At 39.4% G+C, this 19,074-nt stretch overlaps 1 protein-coding gene across 24 annotated transcripts in view; it reads left to right on the top strand.

The window, feature by feature from the left end:
* LIMCH1 (LIM and calponin homology domains 1) overlaps nucleotides 1–19,074 on the top strand; it is a 356,840-nt gene that overhangs the window by 168,564 nt on the left and 169,202 nt on the right. For all 24 annotated transcript variants that reach the window (XM_082390445.1, XM_082390446.1, XM_082390444.1 and 21 more), the window contains one exon: nucleotides 8,004–8,073. In XM_082390445.1, the coding sequence (XP_082246571.1) occupies nucleotides 8,004–8,073 (70 nt within the window). The remainder of the gene's footprint in view (nucleotides 1–8,003; nucleotides 8,074–19,074) is intronic.

Raw genomic sequence — 19,074 nt, 5'->3', positions numbered from 1 at the left:
GTAAGGCCCCTTTTTATTGAGAAAAGACCTCCTGGAGAGCTTTAATAGTTAAGGTAATGCTGGCTGCTGTAACTAATAAACTCCTAACTCTCAGTGGTTTAATGCAATGAAAATGTACTTCTCACTCTCGTGTAGCTCAGTTTTGGCAGCAGGAAAGGGTGGAGATGACTGCTCCCGGTCGTTGTTCAGGGACCCCAGCTAACAGAGACTCCATCCTCAACATGTGACTTCTAAAGTCTTCCCTGGTGCTGACATCTAACTAGTGAATGGGGGGAGGCAAGAGAGGGAATGGAGAATTGCTTGGGAGAGGTTTTAGGGACAGGTGTAGGTATGACATACGTTACTCTGCCTACACTCCATTGGCCAGAACTCTGTTATATTACTACAGAAAACTTCAAAAGAGGCTGAGAGATGTAGCCTAGCTGTGTGTCTAGGGGAGAAACTCCTGTGAGTTTGAGGAGCAGCTGCTGCCTTGGGAGGTGTATTAGAAGAGTAACAGCACTGTTGAGCCCTAGAATTCACAGTTAGGCCCAATTTCTTGGAATTTCAAGTCTACAAAGACCTTCTAAAGTCCTTATGATCTCTTCTTTAGGTATGTTAAAGGCAAGTGGCTCAAATAGACCTATACTTCACACGGTCTTGACAGTGCATAGCACCCCACAAACATTTGGTAGATATTTAATGACGGCAATTTGCATTCCATCACTATTTTGTTCAAATGAAACTCCCCTTTGGTTCAGGTTTCACTTTCCCCCACGTTTTAGTCAATTTTTTCTTGACCTCAGAAAAGGTTTATTAACTTGCCTGCTTTTGCCAAGGCAACTCTAAAAAGAAATCTCTAAAAATGACATCTGTAACAGGTTTATAGTCAAGGTTAAATTGATCTCATGCTTAGGTTCAAAAACAGTTGCCACGTTAGATTAAATGAAAGTGCGCACACCTTTGTCCAGGGTACATAGTCAAACCAGAAAGTGATCAAGGAAACTGCATAGGAAAACACTCTTGAGCCAAATTAAAAGGGACGCAAAGTAGGTAATTTTGTGATCATAGTTGCCTATTGCAGCTGTGCAAACCAAGCTAAATGAGATGATGATGTAATCTCTTGTTGCAAAGAATAAAGTGATTTCCCATGAGATTAAGCATGAACTTCCCAACCCTGGGTTCAAGGTCTAGATGGTGTCTCTGCTGTCCCCCAAACTCTAGGATAATTATTAGACTTGAATTTCTGAATTGAATGATGTATAGAGTAAGCTGGATTTTGCAACCCTTTACAAATTTTACCTTTAATGTTTATTACAGTCCAGTAAAAAAATAAGCTGCCCATTGGTATATTTCCTAACATTTGGATGGTCTTGTATCTTTTGCAGCAGTATTCACAGTATCGTGCCCCTTGAAGAGCTATTATATCAGCTGTTGGAAGAGTCGGTATGAAATAGAACCTCTCTGTCCCACAGTAGGGATTTGAGGTTTTTTTAAAAATTGCAGATAGACACAGATTTCTTCAGTTTGTATTTTATAACCATTAAACAATCATTGAGAGGCTACCATAAGCTGGATATTAAGTGTTAAAAAGAATTACAAAATACAGCCTGTCGTTGAATCAGAACATCAGCTTCATTCCTGGATGTCTCAACAATTGTTTCTTTAAGGAATCTAATCTTTAATCTTTTAAGAACTGGATTCCACAGAATGTGTGCAGAGTATGTCTTTAATTCACCTTCTCAAAAACTCAAGATGGCCATGCATTAGGTAGCATGACAATGAACTACACATGTGCCCAGTTTGGGTCTTCCTGTAGGTTTTAAATCTCTTAGTGAGCACGCCCCATGAGGGATAGACCTGGGGTCTCCCCTGTCCTCCTTTGTGTCCCCCGTGCCCGGCTCCGGGCCAGGACATCATGCACGCCCAATAAATATTTGTTGAGTACATAAAGGAACACATGGACAGCCTTACTTGAAATAGGTCACAGTGTGTTTTAGATTTGGAATATGAGTTTAGTAGACACCAATTCATTTCTATCATATCAGAAACACATGCATTTTTGCTTACCTTCAGTGTCATTAACTTTTTGTAATTGAGGATTATGCAAGATTAAAACTTTTCTTTCTGTTTTTAGTTGCTTATTACCATATATATATATGTGTATATATATATATATATATATATATATATATATATATATATATATAGCAAGCTATACACATCTGTTGACTTAATTCATTTATGTGAGGTTTTTTATCCAAAGGTGGCCAGAAAATAAGTGAAACCTATTTTAGTCTTTGGCAGCTGACTAATGGAAAAGTTGAAACTAAAATGCACTTACTTAGCAAAAAGGGACATGCTCAGTATACCAAATGAGTGTGAATATGTAAGTTTCCAATTACCAACATTTCCACTTAGCAGCACACGTTGTCCCGCTGGCTCCTCACCACAGTTCTGGATGGAAGGTCAGGTTTTCAAAATCCCCATTTTTATTAAGGGGAAAACTGAGACTTTGATCCAGTGACTTCCCAGTAGCTCGTAGCTGATGTGTGTTTTACCCATTAAAACCTAGACAACTTCCTCCAAATTCATTACACTCTCTTCATGATAACACTGCTGAGCATTATAAGTTATTTATGATGTTTTATTCATCTATCTGATACCCAGGATTTTTTAATAAACACAAATTTTCCATATATAGTTATAAATTTGTTTTAATACTACTTGCCTATGATGCTGTTTTAAAACTATAAATCAGATCATTTCAGTCTTCATCTTAAAAATCTGAGGTACTTCTAAGTACATTGTACTTAGAAAAAAATCTAGACACCTTACCTGAGCCTGGATGTTGTTTACACCTTGGCTCTCATGTCATGTGTTTCCTCCTTCCACTCACTCTGCTTGGTCACATTGGCCCTTGAATATACTAAGCCCGCTCCTGTCTCCAGGCCTTTCTACTTACTGTTCAGTCTGCCTGGAACTCTTGTGTCCAGTCTCTCTTTGGCTAATACTTTTGTCTCTTCCCATTTTTTCCCCAAATGTTACCTCCCCAGGGCAGCCTTCTTATCAGCTGATTCAAGTACCACCCGCCTGGGTTACTGTGCTTGTCTTCCCAGTGCTTATGCAATCTGAAATTTTCCTCTCATTTATTTACTTGTTTATTTTCTGTTCCTCCCACTGCCCCACATACTCATTTGTCCTAAGAAGATAAGTTCTAAAGGGCAGGTCCTTCACTTGTCTTCTCCACTACTGCCTTCCCTGGGTCTAGAGCAGTGTGCAACATACGGCAGGCACTTGATAAATAATTGCTGGATAAATAAATATCTGGATATTAGTCCATCCTAATTAGCTCTCATATCTCCAGTTTTTAAATTATCTTTATTTCGTGGGTAAATTTATGCAGGAGACATGGAATGACACCAATGTTTTTTTGTTATCTAAAATTATGCCAATGTCCCAGAGAAGTCTTTAGATGAGTACAAATTTAATCTGTTACCAGACAGAGAGGGCAGACCGTTCTCCTTCTAGCTATAGGTTTTGGGGCTCACAGGGGGGAAACCGGTGTGGGGTTCTGCTAAGTGGGGAGTTGCCACAAGTGAGTGACCGCCTCCTTTTCTCTGGAATTCCTCCTGAGGATGTTGTATGTCATCCATAGATGAAACGTGACCATTTCCCAGCAGACACCCGCTTCCATTTTCCTTTTATTCCCACCTAGTGTTAATATTCTCACATTGTATTTAGATAGTTTTTTATTGGGTTTTTAGTTTTTGTTTGTTTTCTGTGGTTTGTTTGTTTGTTGTTGTTATTGTTTTGTGCTTTGATGATACATACTGAAGCTGGACTTTCTGAAGCACCAAGCTGCAGTAGGCTTTCCAAGCTGGGCTGCAAACTAGCTGTGCATGTCTCTGGGGAAGGCTTCACACCTGTTTGGGGCTCAAGCTTTTCTTCTATAAAAATGGTGGAGTGAATACATGACCTGTCTCTGCAGGACAGGACAGTGGGGGAACAATGCATTTCAGAAGATTCATGAATAATAAAATATTAATATCATCACCATTACTTTAAAGCATGTCATCAATAAATATTTATTGAAAATATTTATATTTTAATAGATAGGAGGGCAACAGTGGTTTTTTTTGTTTTTTTTTAAATTTATTTATTTATTTATTTTTGGCTGTGTTGGGTCTTTGTTTCTGTGCGAGGGCTTTCTCTAGTTGTGGCAAGTGGGGGCCACTCTTCATCGCGGTGCGCAGGCCTCTCACTATCGCGGCCTCTCTTGTTGCGGAGCACAGGCTCCAGACGCGCAGGCTCAGTAATTGTGGCTCACGGGCCTAGTTGCTCCGCGGCATGTGGGATCTTCCCAGACCAGGGCTCGAACCCGTGTCCCCTGCATTGGCAGGCAGATTCTCAACCACTGCGCCACCAGGGAAGCCCAACAGTGGTTTTTAATAAAATTTCAAGTGAATGAAATATCCTTGACTCATGCTCATAGCTGTTTTGTTGAACTTCTTTTCTGATTCTAATATATACAAAAAATGTTCTCAGTTTAATGCAGAATACAAGATAAGCAGGTGGTGGGCATTTCTACAATGTGAATTCAATGTTATCTTTTATTGTCGTGTACTGTAAACTGTGTACGGAACCAGGGCAATGTTTACATGAAAAAATACAGCTGCCTTGATCTTGAAAATATCCCAAATATTTAAGAGCACTGTGGCTTTTTATCTTTTAATTTGTTGTTAAACATTTGGATAGACATCATAGTAATTTTTTTTTGGTTGCTCTTTTGATTAAGGTCTATCATTATAATTTTTTTTTACTACTTCATGTGACAGGAAAGATTTCTGCCATATAACTATAATTCTACAAAGGATGAATATAATGAAGCATTTAAAACTGTTTAAAAATTTAAACATGTATAAAAGAGTTGATGGATCCATTGTTACTAAAAATAATACAATTCTTAGATATAGAAGACAAAATGGGTACCTCTTTTAAAAAAGATTCTTTATTTATGAATTTTTTTGTAGGGTATTTGTTATTTTTGTTTTACTTTGGATAATTAGAAACAAAGTTCAGGGACCTGATATAATGGTATTTTATTTCATTAGAAAAATCTAAAAGTATTAGAGAAAGTAGTTGATCTAGAATGCAGTGAATTGAATTAGTATAAATACTTATACACAAATGTAGAGAACCATTTATAGAGAACTTACTATGCACCAGGCTCTGTGCTAGCGTCTCACATATTTTGTCACATTTAAGCCTCACTGACACCTATGCAATTGCTACCATTGTTTCTCTATGACAGTTGAGGAAACTGGTGTTAATGGACTTGCCCAAAGTAACTCCCCAATGAGTGACCAAGCTGGACTTTGGATTCAGTCAGTTAGACTTCAGAGCCAATGCTGTCACTCCCCTCTCCCAGCTCCTCATCAGTTTGTCCACAGGTATTAAGAAGGACATAGGTCCACACGTATTGATAAGGCATGCTCTCCAGTGTAAATTATTTAATCTCCATTATGCATTGCTAAGTGGAAAAATAAGGTATAGGACAGTGCATATTATATGCTACACATGTCTTTTTAAAAAAAATTACAAATATCTTTATACATTTTCTTTGGAAGTCTTTAAGGTTACCTTCAGGGAATAGTCTAGGGCCCTGTGGTATCCTGGTGACAGTGAAACTTAAGTTTTACTGGATATCCTTTTGGTTCCTTTTGAATTGTCAACACTGTTGTTGGTTGGCAACCTCAGGATTTCCCAGCGTGAAATTCAGATCTGGTCCCCAGACACGGAAGGCAAGGAGAGCCCGAAGAAACAGGCAGATAGCTCCAGATTTGTAGGTGGCAGGGTTAATAAGCAAGAGAACTTACATATGATGCTTGTCTTGGGTGGCTGAAAGATGAGGAGAATCTTGCCAGAATCTTAAAAGTTTATATAGATGCTTTAACTGGGTTCAGTAGATATTCAGTCCAGATGGTCTCAACAAAACACTACTATCTCAAGGCTGAATGCTTGACGATGGCTCCCACTGTGGGAATAGTGGGCAGAACGTACATTCCTAGGTCAGGGGAGAGGGTGAAGAGCCTCCGACTGCCTGGGGCCAGCTTGGGTTAAGCGGCAGTCATATCCACGCAAGGACCTTTTTCAACAATTGTGCACAAATACTATTTAAAACGACACTGTTAAGAACTAACAAGAAAAGTAATGTATGTTAAGAATCTTGTACATTTAAAATCTGCTTTGGAGACATCATATCTATCTGTTTATTTTGAATCACATGCTATGGGATGTTAACGCTGCCAGAGAATGTGTTGATTCAGGGATCTTGGGAGCTGGGCCTGACTGTACCACTAATCAGCTCATCATCGTCAGGCTTCAGTTTTCTAAACTGTAAAATGAGAAGAGTGAACAAGTTGCTTTCTAACTTGAAAAACCAATAATTCCAAAATAAGCTATAAAAAAGTACTTTTTGAGAAGATTATAAATTCATGATTAAAATTAAGTGCATTTATGAAAGGAGCACCATCTTGGCTCTCAATGGGCCAGAAGGCACTACTTTTTTGTGTCTACACTGGGTGTTACCTCTTGGCGGCAGCATTTGGAATTGCAGTGAGAGTGACCAAGGACAGGCAATTCTTAGTGCAAAACCAGAAATATCCTGTCTGTTGTAACCATTGTAGTGACATTTCTCAATATATCAATACATAGAGGTGTCAAAGTAAAATACAGGCTGAATTCAAGACTAATTATTGACCTATTTCAAAGAATCTTTTGTTACTGGTTTGAAGAAATCTATCAAGCATAGGTTCTTCAGAATTTACTATAACCTTAGATTGCATGAATGGTAACAGAGTTTGGCAAACTTTTTGGTGAAGGGCCAAATAGTAAAAATTGTTTGCTTTTTGGGCTGTAGGTTCTCTGTTGTAACGATTCAGCTCTGCTGTCATAGCACAAAAGCAGCAGTAAACAGTATGGAAATGAATGGGCAGGGCTGTGTTCCAGTAAAACTTGTTTACAGAAACAGGCGTTGGGCCAAATTTGGTCCATGGCTCATAGTTTGCTGACCCCTGAATTATACTAAACCCCTGCCTAAGTTTCTCTTGCCATGTGTCCTGAGATAAATTACCTGATCTTCTCTCCTCTAATTCCCTAATATAAGAATAAATGCTTCCATTCGACAACCCTGTACCTTCAATAATTCCTTTATGAATAACCTAGTTGGTAAATGCTACAATTCTACCACATCACCCTGATGCCAACCCTATTTTCGTTTTACAAGTTGCCTTCCTTATTTCTTTTCACTCTGAACTGATATTTCCTGAAGACAAACAGTTATGGTTGTTTCTCTTGCATTCCTTTGCCTGTATTACCATTTTTACGTGATTTCAACCTTTACCCCGAAAACGTTTTGCTCACATATCTTTTATACCTAGGGAATTGCGGTCAGCCTTGTTTAAAATCTTCAGGATATGACTGGTTAACCTCCTGCTAAACATATTCTTTCCTTTCTTAAGTGAAGCTCACCACATTTAACAAGCCACTCTCCTCAAAGAGCAAGAGGGTCTGGAAGTAGAATTAGTCTTGGCAAATCATTTGCAAAGATAGATGTTGGTCTCTGAACTTAGTGCATCCCTGGAGAGACCCCTGCCTTAGCCAGGAGAATTGGGAACGAGCCTTGCTGTGTAGTAATACCTGGCTTCAAAACTAGACACTTCTCTCCCAGCCTCAATCCAGCTCACATTTTTGTCCTTTCCTCTGAAGCTCCTCTCAGTCTCCATCCTTTCTTTTCTCCCAACATTTCCAAATTCTAAAACTTCACCTGCCACAGACAAACTTGATGTTGGCACAGCTCTTCACTTGGTTGCATGAAGGCTCATAGATTACTGAGATTTACTACATGCTTTAAATTCGCTGCTTTTCCTATTCAGCAATTTAGTTGTAGCCTCGGATAAAGATGATTTGTGTGATCCATCTTGCTTTATGTCTCACTTGACATTCTGCCTTTTTCATGACAGGTTGCTGAATGCTATAAAGCCAGGACTTGTTAAAAAGATCAACAGATTGCCTACCCCCATTGCAGGATTGGTGAGTATCCAGAATTGAGATTTATCTTCCAATATTCCTTTGCTCTAACCTAAGGGTCATGACAGTGCCGTTTATTACAGTTTTCTCCTGCAGTATATATTCCACGTGAATGAGAACGCATTGAAGCCATTAAACTGAGAGGTCGCTTAAAAATGAAAGATTGCAGTTATGCCTAAATGGCATCTTAATCTTTGTTTGTATTTTTCCCATGAGTGATAAGGATGACATTCATTCTTAAAGAGGTAAATTCGTTTTGGGGTGAGAGGCTGGTAATTCGGCTGACCCCAGGGGAGGAAGGCAATTGTAATTACGGTTTTCTCATTTCAGTTCTTCTCTGCATTCCTTTGGAATGAAGGGGAGAAGAGGTAGAGAGAAAGAAATTTCATGTTGAACGAGCAGGACTTTCATGATAAATTGTTGTTTTCAATCTTAAAAATCTACCTGCATTTAAGTACCACATTTGTAGACCAACTTTCTAAAGACATAATGGACACAGGTGATTCTAATGTCGTCTGGAGAATTGTTTGAGCAAATCCCTGGGTCTTCTGAACCTACCCATCCAAACCCAGTAAAACTCAAATGTTCACATGTAGTCAGATGCAGGGTTCTTTTCATGCCTTGATATGTTTCATAATTCTTGGCACTAATTTTCATTGCTTAATTATCGTTACCTTTTGGTAGTAAGAAGAAAAAGGTGGAAGATCAAAAGACAAACAAATCCTAGTTCCGGAAGGAACAAGGTGCATGCACATGAGCTCACACACGAGCCTCCACACACACGAGCACGTGTACAGACACACGTGTGCACAGAAAGCTGAGGGCGTATGCGGCCTAGTAACAACGCACTCTTTCCATCGTGACTGCCTTCTGTGCATGTGGTCTTCCAGAAAACGATTAGAAAAATGTCAGGAATTTAAGCAGGTTCATCCTTAGACCTTTGATGATTTGTTAAACAGTTCTGTAGTCATATCATGATGACTAATTGAAATTTGCTGCACCACCAACAAAAAAATTACGTTTGAGAACTGTGGGGGGTGACATAATTAGGTACATGGTTTCAGTGAGTTGAATAAAGTGGATTTTTTTAAATTGTAAGAATTGCTATTTCTGCGGATGCATTTTAGTTACCATGCTGGTTGGTAGTGCATTGGTGATTAGTCATTAAAAGTCTTTCTAATTTCGTTTGTCAGAATCATGTAACCAAGTAAATAATACATAGATAGATAGATAGTTAAATTTGGAAGGAATGGATTTGAATAATTTTATTTAAAAATCTATATATGTATATTATATATTATATTTGTGAATGTGTACATATATTAGTTATTTTAAAACGTTTTATTAAAACCATCTCTTCCAAATGTTAAGGGCACAGCTTTAATGATGCTGACAAATAGCTCTTTGGCTCCAAGCCTGTGGCATCTCCAGACCTTGGAGGTCTGGGATTTATTGTTATAGGAGCAAAACCTGCAGCATGAAGTCAGGAAGGCTCCAGTGAAATCCACATGAGCAGAGACAAGCAGCTCTCAGTCCAGAAGTTAAGGAGAAAAGGGTTTTTGAAACATTAATTTAAAGTGTGAATCATAAATGATTTTAGCAAAATTAAGGGTTTGAGACACGTGCATTAACTTTATGTTGGATTCTTACAGCAGATCAAGTGTTGTTCTTTACCTATTGCCTCTACTTTGGGACAGGCAGGCAATGTGATTCAAGAAAACCAGCGGATTTCTGTTGCTTTACTCCCATGTATATCCTTGACTTTTCTTTCTTCTCTTTCCTTTTTCATTTGGATTTCCTTTCCATTTTGTCCTTTCCATCGTTCCTCCTTTTTCTTGCTCTTTTCCAACTAATAGTTCCTCACTTACCCCCTCCTATATCACTTATATTTTCTTTACTCGTTTGTTATTGTGATATTGTGATTTATAATAAGCAATATATATTTGGGCTTTGTCTGTTTCTGGCAGAGAGCACCTAAAACCCTCGGAATTTCCTAAGTGATAAGAACAATGGGAGCATCTTTTGTTATAATATTTGGTCTTTTGTCATCAGTTCCTGAAATAGCTCCAGTTCTATAAAGGTGAAGGAGTATCTTGTTCTTTATAACAAGCTCCTTTCAGCCCCACCTGAATGAGGCAACTTTTGGAAAGCCCCAAGGATGGGAGCTGGTTGCCAGGGGTACCAGCCTCGTGATTAGAGAGTTGGAACTTTCAGTCCCACCCCACTGACCTCTGGGGAAGGGAGAGGGGCTGGAAGTTGAATCAATCGCCCATGGTCAATGATTTAATCAATCATGCCTATGTAATGAAGCCTCCATAAAAAACCCAAAAGGACATGGTTTGGAGAGTTTTCAGGTTGGTGAACACATGGAGATTCCAGGAGAGTGGCACACCCAGAGAGCATGGAAGCTCTGTGCCCCTTCCCACATACCCTGCCCTATATACCTCTTCATCTGGCTGTTCATCTGGGTCCTTTATATATTCTTTATAAAAAACTGATAAGCATAAGTAAATGTTTCTCTGTGTTCTGTGAACCACTCTAGCAAATTAATCAAATCCAAGGAGGGGATCTTGGGAACCTCTGATTTATAGCTAGTTGGTCAGAAGCACAGCTACCAATCTGGACTTGAGACTGACATCTGAAGTGGGGGCAGTCTTAATGGGACTGAGCCCTTGACCTGGGCCCTCTGACACTGTCTCCAGGTAAATAGTGTCAGAATTGAGTTAATTTCTTGGTGATGTTGAAAAAAAACACACAACGGAGTTATCTTTAGACCAAAAAAATACTTATCTATGTATAGTTAATTGCTGCCCATTCACTCATGATTCCTGAATCTACAGATCTGGTCAAATTCTTTTTTCCTCTCCTCCAATTACCTTCAGATCAGCATTTCCAAAATCCAGTGCACTAGTTGGGGTCCCAACAAGAAACAGAACTGCCACCCTTCTGTGCCCTTCCCCCATCCTGTTAATGTTCTTGCAGAGTTCGCTCTTCAAATCTATTGTCTGCTTCCTTTCTACACTCACGTTCTTGTCTGTTTTCATGACCTCAACTCTTTACAGGATTGACCCAAGTCATCACTTCTCACCAAGTTTTTTCTCCTGAACTCCAGGCCTCTTGTTCTGTGTATTGGACAGCTCCATCTGGATGTCCTACCAGCACCTTGAACTGAACATATTCAAATTAGACTTAAATGACCACTCCTGCCCACCAATGTCAGTAAAGGCATCATAAACATGCACTTGTCCTAGTTGAGCTGTCAGAGAATATGGCAACTTTCTTCATTCTGTCTACTTGTCTGCATTTCCTTGGCCACTAGGTAAGGCGTAGAGCCGGTCTTCCTCATCTCTTGGCTGGATTATTACAGTCAACTCATAGGTCCTCAAATGTTATTCACTGTCATGTATGAAGCCTTTTCTCATGACACTTCTTATGAATATGGTACTCTCTCTCTGCTTTTCTTGACTAAATCCTATTTATGTATCAAGACCCAATGCAAAATCACCTCCTTTGTGAAGCCTTTAGTGTTTATGGTCCATGTGATCTTTTATTATAGAATGTAGTTAACATCTCCTGGTTTATGAGAAAATGAGTTACTATATTAGAGACATAAAAGACAGCTGCACTGAAATATGATTTGAGGAGTAAGATTTTTGAATAACTATTGTTAACAGTTGGAAATTCAGGTGTGTGAATGATTTAGTATTCACATTCAAGCATTGTAGCTTTAAGATCACACAAATAGTAAAAGTCCATGCTCACACTTACCAACGCCTATAATGGGTGCAGTGATAGCAGGTGTCCTAGTGATGTATTAGGAAGTCACAGCATCACCTTGATGGAGTGTCTGCCAAAATAATTAGCCTAATCCAATTCTGAGGAAACAATCAGACAAGTCCAAATTGATGGACATTCCCATAAAACATCTGGCTTGCATTTCCTAATTCTGTCAGTGTCATTAAAGACACATCCCCATCCCCTACAACTGTTGCAGATGAAAGGTGGCTAAGGAGATATGACAGCCAAATGCCATGTGTGATCCTTGATTGAGAAAGGATAACTATAATAGACATTATTGGGATGGTTGGGGAAATTTGAGTGTGGATTGAATATTAGATAATAGTGTTTTCTCTGTGTTGAATTTCTTTTACATGATAACTATTTTTGTCTAAGATAGTTGTGATAATAGGGGAATATTCTTGATGTTAGATGTACATAAGCCGGAGTCTTTAGACATGAAGTGTCACAACATGTACAACTAATCCTCAAAATGTTCAGCAAAAAGAAGTTTGAGCATATAACGTATACTTCTATATACACATACATATAGAGAGAGGGAGGAAGGAAGGACGAAAAGGAAGGGGGAGAGGGAGGGAGGGAAATATGGCAAAATTTTGGATCTAGATAAGGGGTATACAGTTGTCATGGTACTATTCTTGCAACTTTTTGGTAGGCTTGAAAATTTACCATACAAAATATTAGGGATTAAAATATTAATTCTCTTATCTTTTTGGAGGGGGGAGTGGGGACCTCAAATAAGCAGTAGATTTTTTTTTAACATCTTAATTGGAGTATAATTGCTTTACAATGGTGTGTTAGTTTCTGCTTTATATGACTTTATATGCTTTATATGACTTCACAAGGAGTATGAAGATACTCCTTCACCTTTAAAGTGAATCAGCTATACATATACATATATCCCCATATCTCCTCCCTCTTGTGTCTCCCTCCCATCCTCCCTATCCCACCCCTCTAGGTGGTCACAAAGTACCGAGCTGATCTCCCTGTGCTATGCTGCTGCTTCCCACTAGCTATCTATTTTACATTTGGTAGTGTATATATGTCCATGCCACTCTCTCACTTCATCCCAGCTTACCCTTCCCTCTCCCTGTGTCCTCAAGTCCATTCTGTATGTCTGCATCTTTATTCCTGTCCTGCCCCTAGGTTCATCAGAACTATGTTTTCTTTTTTTAGATCCATATATATGTGTTAGCATATGGTATTTGTTTTTCTCTTTCTGACTTACTTCACTCTGAATGACAGACTTTAGGTCCATCCACCTCACTACAAATAACTCAATTTTGTTTCTTTTTATGGCTGAGTAATATTCCATTGTATATATGTGCCACATCTTCTTTATCCGTTTATCAGTAGATGGATACTTAGGTTGCTTCCATGTCCTGGCTAATGTACATAGTGCTGCAATGAACATTCTGATACCTGACTCTTTTTGAATTATGGTTTTCTCAGGGTGTATTCCCAGTAGTGGGATTGCTGGGTCATATGGTAGTTCTATTTTAAGTTTTTTAAGGAACCTCCATACTATTCTCCATAGTGGCTGTATCAATTTACATTCCCACCAACAGTGCAAGAGGGTTCCCTTTTCTCCACACCCTCTCCAGCATTTATTGTTTGTAGATTGTTTGATGATGGCCATTCTGACCACTGTGAGGTGATACCTCATTGTAGTTTTGATTTGCATTTCTCTAATGATTAGTGATGTTGAGCATCCTTTCATGTGTTTGTTGGCAGTCTGTATATCTTCTTTGAAGAAATGTCTATTTAGGTCTTCTGCCCATTTTTGGATTGGGTTGTTTGTTTTTTTGATATTGAGCGCATGAGCTGCTTGTAAATTTTAGAGATTAATCCTTTGTCAGTTGCTTCATTTGCAAATATTTTCTCCCATTCTGAGGGTTGTCTTTTCGTCTTTTTTATGTTTTCCTTTGCTGTGCAAAAGCTTTTAAGTTTCATTAGGTCCCATTTGTTTATTTTTGTTTATATTTCCATTTCTCTAGGAGGTGGGTCAAAAAGGATCTTGCTGTGATTTATGTCATAGGGTGCTCTGCCTATGTTTTCCTCTAAGAGTTTTATAGTGTCTGGCCTCACATTTAGGTCTTTAATCCATTTTGAGTTTTTGTGTATGGTGTTATGGAGTGTTCTAATTTCATTCTTTTACATGTAGCTTTCCAGTTTTCCCAGCACCATTTATTGAAGGGGCTGTCTTTTCTCCACTGTATATTCTTGCTGCCTTTGTCATAAATTAGGTGACCATATGTGTGTGGGTTTATCTCTGGGCTTTCTATCCTGTACCATTGATCTATATTTCTGTTTTTGCGCCAGTACCATACTGTCTTGATTACTGTAGCTTTGTAGTATAGTCTGAAGTCAGGGAGCCTGCTTCCTCCAGCTCTGTTTTTCTTTCTCAAGATTGCTTTGGCTATTCGGAGTCTTTTGTGTTTCCATACAAATTGTGGTAAATTTTCTGTTCTAGTTCTATGAAAAATGCCATTGGTAATTTGATAGGGATTGCACTGAATCTGTAGACTGCTTTGGGTAGTATAGTCATTTTCACAATGTTGATTCTTCCAATCCAAGAACATGGTATATCTCTCCATCTGTTTGTAACGTCTTTAATTTCTTTCATTAGTGTCTTATAGTTTTCTGCATACAGGTCTTTTGTCTCCTTTGGTAGGTTTATTCCTAGGTATTTTATTCTTTTTGTTGCAATGGTAAATGGGAGTGTTTCCTTAATTTCTCTTTCAGATTTTTCACCGTTAGTGTATAGGAATGCAAGAGATTTCTGTGCATTAATTTTGTATCCTGCTACTTTACCAAATTCATTGATTAGCTCTAGTAGTTTTCTGGTGGCATCTTTAGGATTCTCTATGTATAGTATCATGTCATCTGTAAACAGTGACAGTTTTACTTCTTCTTTTCCAATCTGTATTCCTTTTATTTCTTTTTCTTCTCTGATTGCCATGGCTAAAACTTCCAAAACTATGTTGAATAGTAATGGTGAGAGTGGACAACCTTGTCTTGTTCCTGATCTTAGAGGAAATGGTTTCAGTTTTTCAACATTGAGAATGATGTTGGCTGTGGGTTTGTCATATATGGCCTTTATTATGCTGAGGTAAGTTCCCTCTGTGCCTACTTTCTGGAGGGTTTTTATCATAAATGGGTGTTGAATTTTGTTGAAAGCTATTTCTGTATCTATTGAGATGATCATATGGTTTTTCTCCTTCAATTTGTTAATATGGTGTATCACATTGATTGATTTATGTATATTGAAGAATCCTTGCATTCCTGGGATAAACCCCACTTGATCATGGTGTGTAATCCTTTTAATGTTAAGCAGTAGATTTGAAGATGTGTAGAGATGCAGCCTTTTGTGTGAGTGTATTCTTCACATGACATTTCTTCCATCCATATTTGTGACCCTCAGGAAAGAACAACAACATTCCTCAAGTGCATCTACAGACTTCTAGGTTGATTTGTACTTTGTCAGGGGGTTGACAGGTCACTGACCCTCTATTGATCAAGCAGCCCTCAGTAGCAGAGGCCATGGAGATCTAAGAAGTATGGCCAGAGGGTTTTCCATGCCTGGAACCCATGCCTGTGTGTCTTAATGGCCTGGTGTTGAGAAGAATCCATTAAGATGGCCCAGCTGCTTGACTTGAAGATAAATAGAAAAGTGTGTTTTCACATAGCAACCCCAAATTATAAACACGTGTAGATTTACAAAGGCATGAATAGGTGTATTTTAGCCCCTGAGTTGAGCTGTGGTTACAAAGAATTCAGGGGTGAAGGTGTTAAAACAAAGTAGTTGAAAATCATTTCCTGGCAAGAATGCAAAGACCCTGGATCCAGGTCTGTGTTTCTTCTATAACGATTGCTGACATATGCAGCCGTGTGGTGACTGCCTGCAGATGCTTGCATTCTTTTTTAGGTGTTAGTGATACTGTTAGATTTTGCCAGAGAGAAAGACCTCAAATTTAGGTCTTGGCATACCAACGAGTTTTAAAAATGCTGCCCTTTATTTGGCCAGTTTGACAGTATTGCATAATCAAGCCATGTCCTGAAACTCAATTTAATGGCCATTAGAGATCTTGCTAAATTCCATTTCATCCCAGAAACATCAGACTCTGTGCAAGAGACACAAATGTATGAAATCCTTGCTTACAATAGGAATTTGGGGATTAAGTCTTTTCTCACCCGGATTTCAATTGTAACAGCCACTGCGTGTGTGTGTGTGTGTGTGTGCACTCACATGTGAAGTATAATTGGAAATAGATATTTGGGGATTCTGTCCTTGGGTGCTGAACCTTCCTAGGGCTGTCATGAAATATTTGGTTGATCTTGCATATGAATCCATGAGGATGAAAGCAATCTGAGGAAAAAAGAATTTTACAGCAGGAAGGACATCTTAGATATACTTGTTTTGCAGATGAGGACATGTGGGTCCATAGAGGGGAAGATCACACAAACAGTAAAAGCTGAGATGAATCCAAAGCACAGGCCACCCTTCTCCTTGGTTGTATCACTCACAAGTGTTCCCAGTTGAAAATGGAGTACATGTAAATGACAATTATTTTACCTCTTGTGAGAAAAAGGGAAAAGCAAAGACTCACACTCACTTTTTCAGTTGATCTCTTTCTTTTCTTCCTTTTGGCCAATATCTTCAAAATATCTTTCCAAGCTCTGTGAAAGGGCTCACTTCACCTGACGCATGCTGGAAATTTACACTAACTGAAGTTCAGTAGGCTATAGCAGGAATGTACCTGGTAGAATTATCCTACCATTTTAGTTACTCTAACCCACTCAAAAACTTATTCTTTAGAAAAAAGATGTATTTTTCCTTAACCAAAAGATAAGATTTCAAATATGCTCAGAGCTGAGCTTTCTGAAATGGATAAAAATGTAACTTCCCATAAACTCTGTGGACTTTAGAAAGCTTTCAAAAGGTATCTGTTTTATTTTATGAAACTGATACCAGAACAGTTGATGTTTCATTGTTTGAGGGAGGTCAGAGAATGAGAAAGGATGAAAAGGCAGTGGAGATTTCCACATTATGTGAAGATTAAAAATATTGTTTTGGACAAAGGTAGACATATGAAGCTGTTGAAAACTGAGTAGTGTGAGTGAAAAGCCTTTACACAAACTTCATAATTTTAGGAAGATGACAACGCAGTAAATTTGAGTCCCAGGTGTTTTGGGTGTCTACCTGCCAAGAAGTGGTTTCCTGCAAGTCCTAACTGGAGATTAGCTCTTGTCTGTCTCAGCTCATCCTTATCAATGTCTTATATTTTAGGTTTATATTTTACAACTTCATTTAGACATTCTAGAGCATTTACCTTCCCTTCAACAGTTTATCATATAGGTTCCCCCAGAAAAAGCTGGTCAGGCTTCTGTTCTCTGCCTCTGTTTCTCTTCCTGGTTGTTTTAGGCCAGGAGGGAGGCAGAGCAGGCAAAGAGGGAGGCCAGAGGTGTAAGGCACCATAATGACAACCATCGTATATTAATACCTCCCTAAGTATCAGGTGCAGTGCTTGATTATCCTTCTTAATCTTTACAATTGCCCTACGATGTAGTTATTGCTGTATTTTTACTAATCTCAGGAAACGAGTGTGCAAAGAAGTAAGTTACCAGCTTTCCAAAAAATGAGAGGCAGTATGGAGATTTGCACCCCGATTTGCCCAACTCCATGCTCTGTGCCTTTTGTACTGTGTTACACTATCTCCATCAGGTCTTATAATAGATCTTTGAACCTCAACACTCCCGAACATTTGTTCGGAGGCATCAACCTCTAAGGAGATCTCATATGTTTTTAGAAGACAACCTCTCATCCTTCTCATTTAAGATCTATTAATTTCACCAGATTGAGGCAGTGGCCTATTTTAAAAGGCACTGCAAATGTAACATTTCTACTGTCGCCCATATAAAAGCAATCTCCATGTGGCCACATCTCAAGCATTCCAGTCAATGAAGCACCAGTTCAACAACGGATACTAATAGGGGAACATTAGACATCTTTACTGAAGTCTTTCCAAAAAAATGTCATAGACTTATTCCATTTGTAACATGCAGTAAAACTTCCTGAAATGCCCTCCTCTCTCTCACCTCTCTGTCTTTCTGTCTTGACACACGGCACGCGCACACACACACACACACACACTTGCCAGCTCCCCTGCAAATCTCTCTCTGCCCCAGCTACCTATAATCATTCAGACTCACACTATACTAGCTCTTGTCTCTCTTGCTTCTTACCCCTTTCTCTGCCGCTACTAACCCCCAGCCTTTTCAGGTGCAAATCAATCCAGCTAGACTTAGCTCCTTTCAATTCCCCCCCAGAATCATGATTCTGATTCTGGACAACAAAGGCTCAGGAAGAGGCAGACACAATTCTCCTTCATAGGCAGGTGGGGAGGAGAGATTTGTAACACACCCACCCAGTGTGTTTTTCCTGCCACACTCTGCTCTCCTGCAGTTGCATGGTGCAATCGGGGGAGGGGGGCCTCTGGAGGTGGTCTTGCTCTTCTTTGGGGGCCAAATGGAAAATGGTGTTTGAGAGATGTTCTGTGCAAAGAAGGTACATTTCACTGAGGGAAATGAATAGACCTTGTGAAGAATCTCAGCCAAAATTAAATTTAATGACACATCTTCCTTTATCCTCATCCCTGGCACGGGGAGAGAAACCTCAGTTGTGTTTCCACACCACACACAGAAGGAATGCTCAATTTGCTACTCTCGAGTTCAGTGCCAAAACCGAGCCCAAGCAGGGATGGTGGTTAGCCTTTTAGTAGGTTTAGACATAAAAGAGCACAAACTGGAGGGAAAAACAACAGCAAACCCCATATGGTCTTTGGCACATTTGATCCTGCATTTAGTTGAATGGTGGACTATGAACCTGCCAGGGGGGTGGTGGTGGTTACTTTGTTCAATGCCTCCCAAGTGAGTATGGTTTGTATGCTGCCAGGTGTAACAGCTTCCACAGGTACCTTCTAAAAGTACAGATTATCTCAGGTCCTCATCAGATCACCTTACATAGCTGCCCACTGCATATAAGAATAAAATCCAGGGGCTTCCCTGGTGGTGCAGTGGTTGAGAATCCGCCTGCCAATGCAGGGGACACGGGTTCGAGCCCTGGTCTGGGAAGATTCCACATGCCGCGGAGCAGCTAGGCCCGTGAGCCACAACTACTGAGCCTGCGCGTCTGGAGCTTGTGCT

The sequence above is a fragment of the Balaenoptera borealis genome (genome assembly GCF_965194805.1).
Source record: "Balaenoptera borealis genome assembly, chromosome: 4".
In the NCBI taxonomy this organism is placed as follows: Eukaryota; Metazoa; Chordata; class Mammalia; order Artiodactyla; family Balaenopteridae; genus Balaenoptera; species Balaenoptera borealis.
Note: the sequence above shows the minus strand (reverse complement) of the source record. Positions and strands in the feature narration are given on the sequence as shown.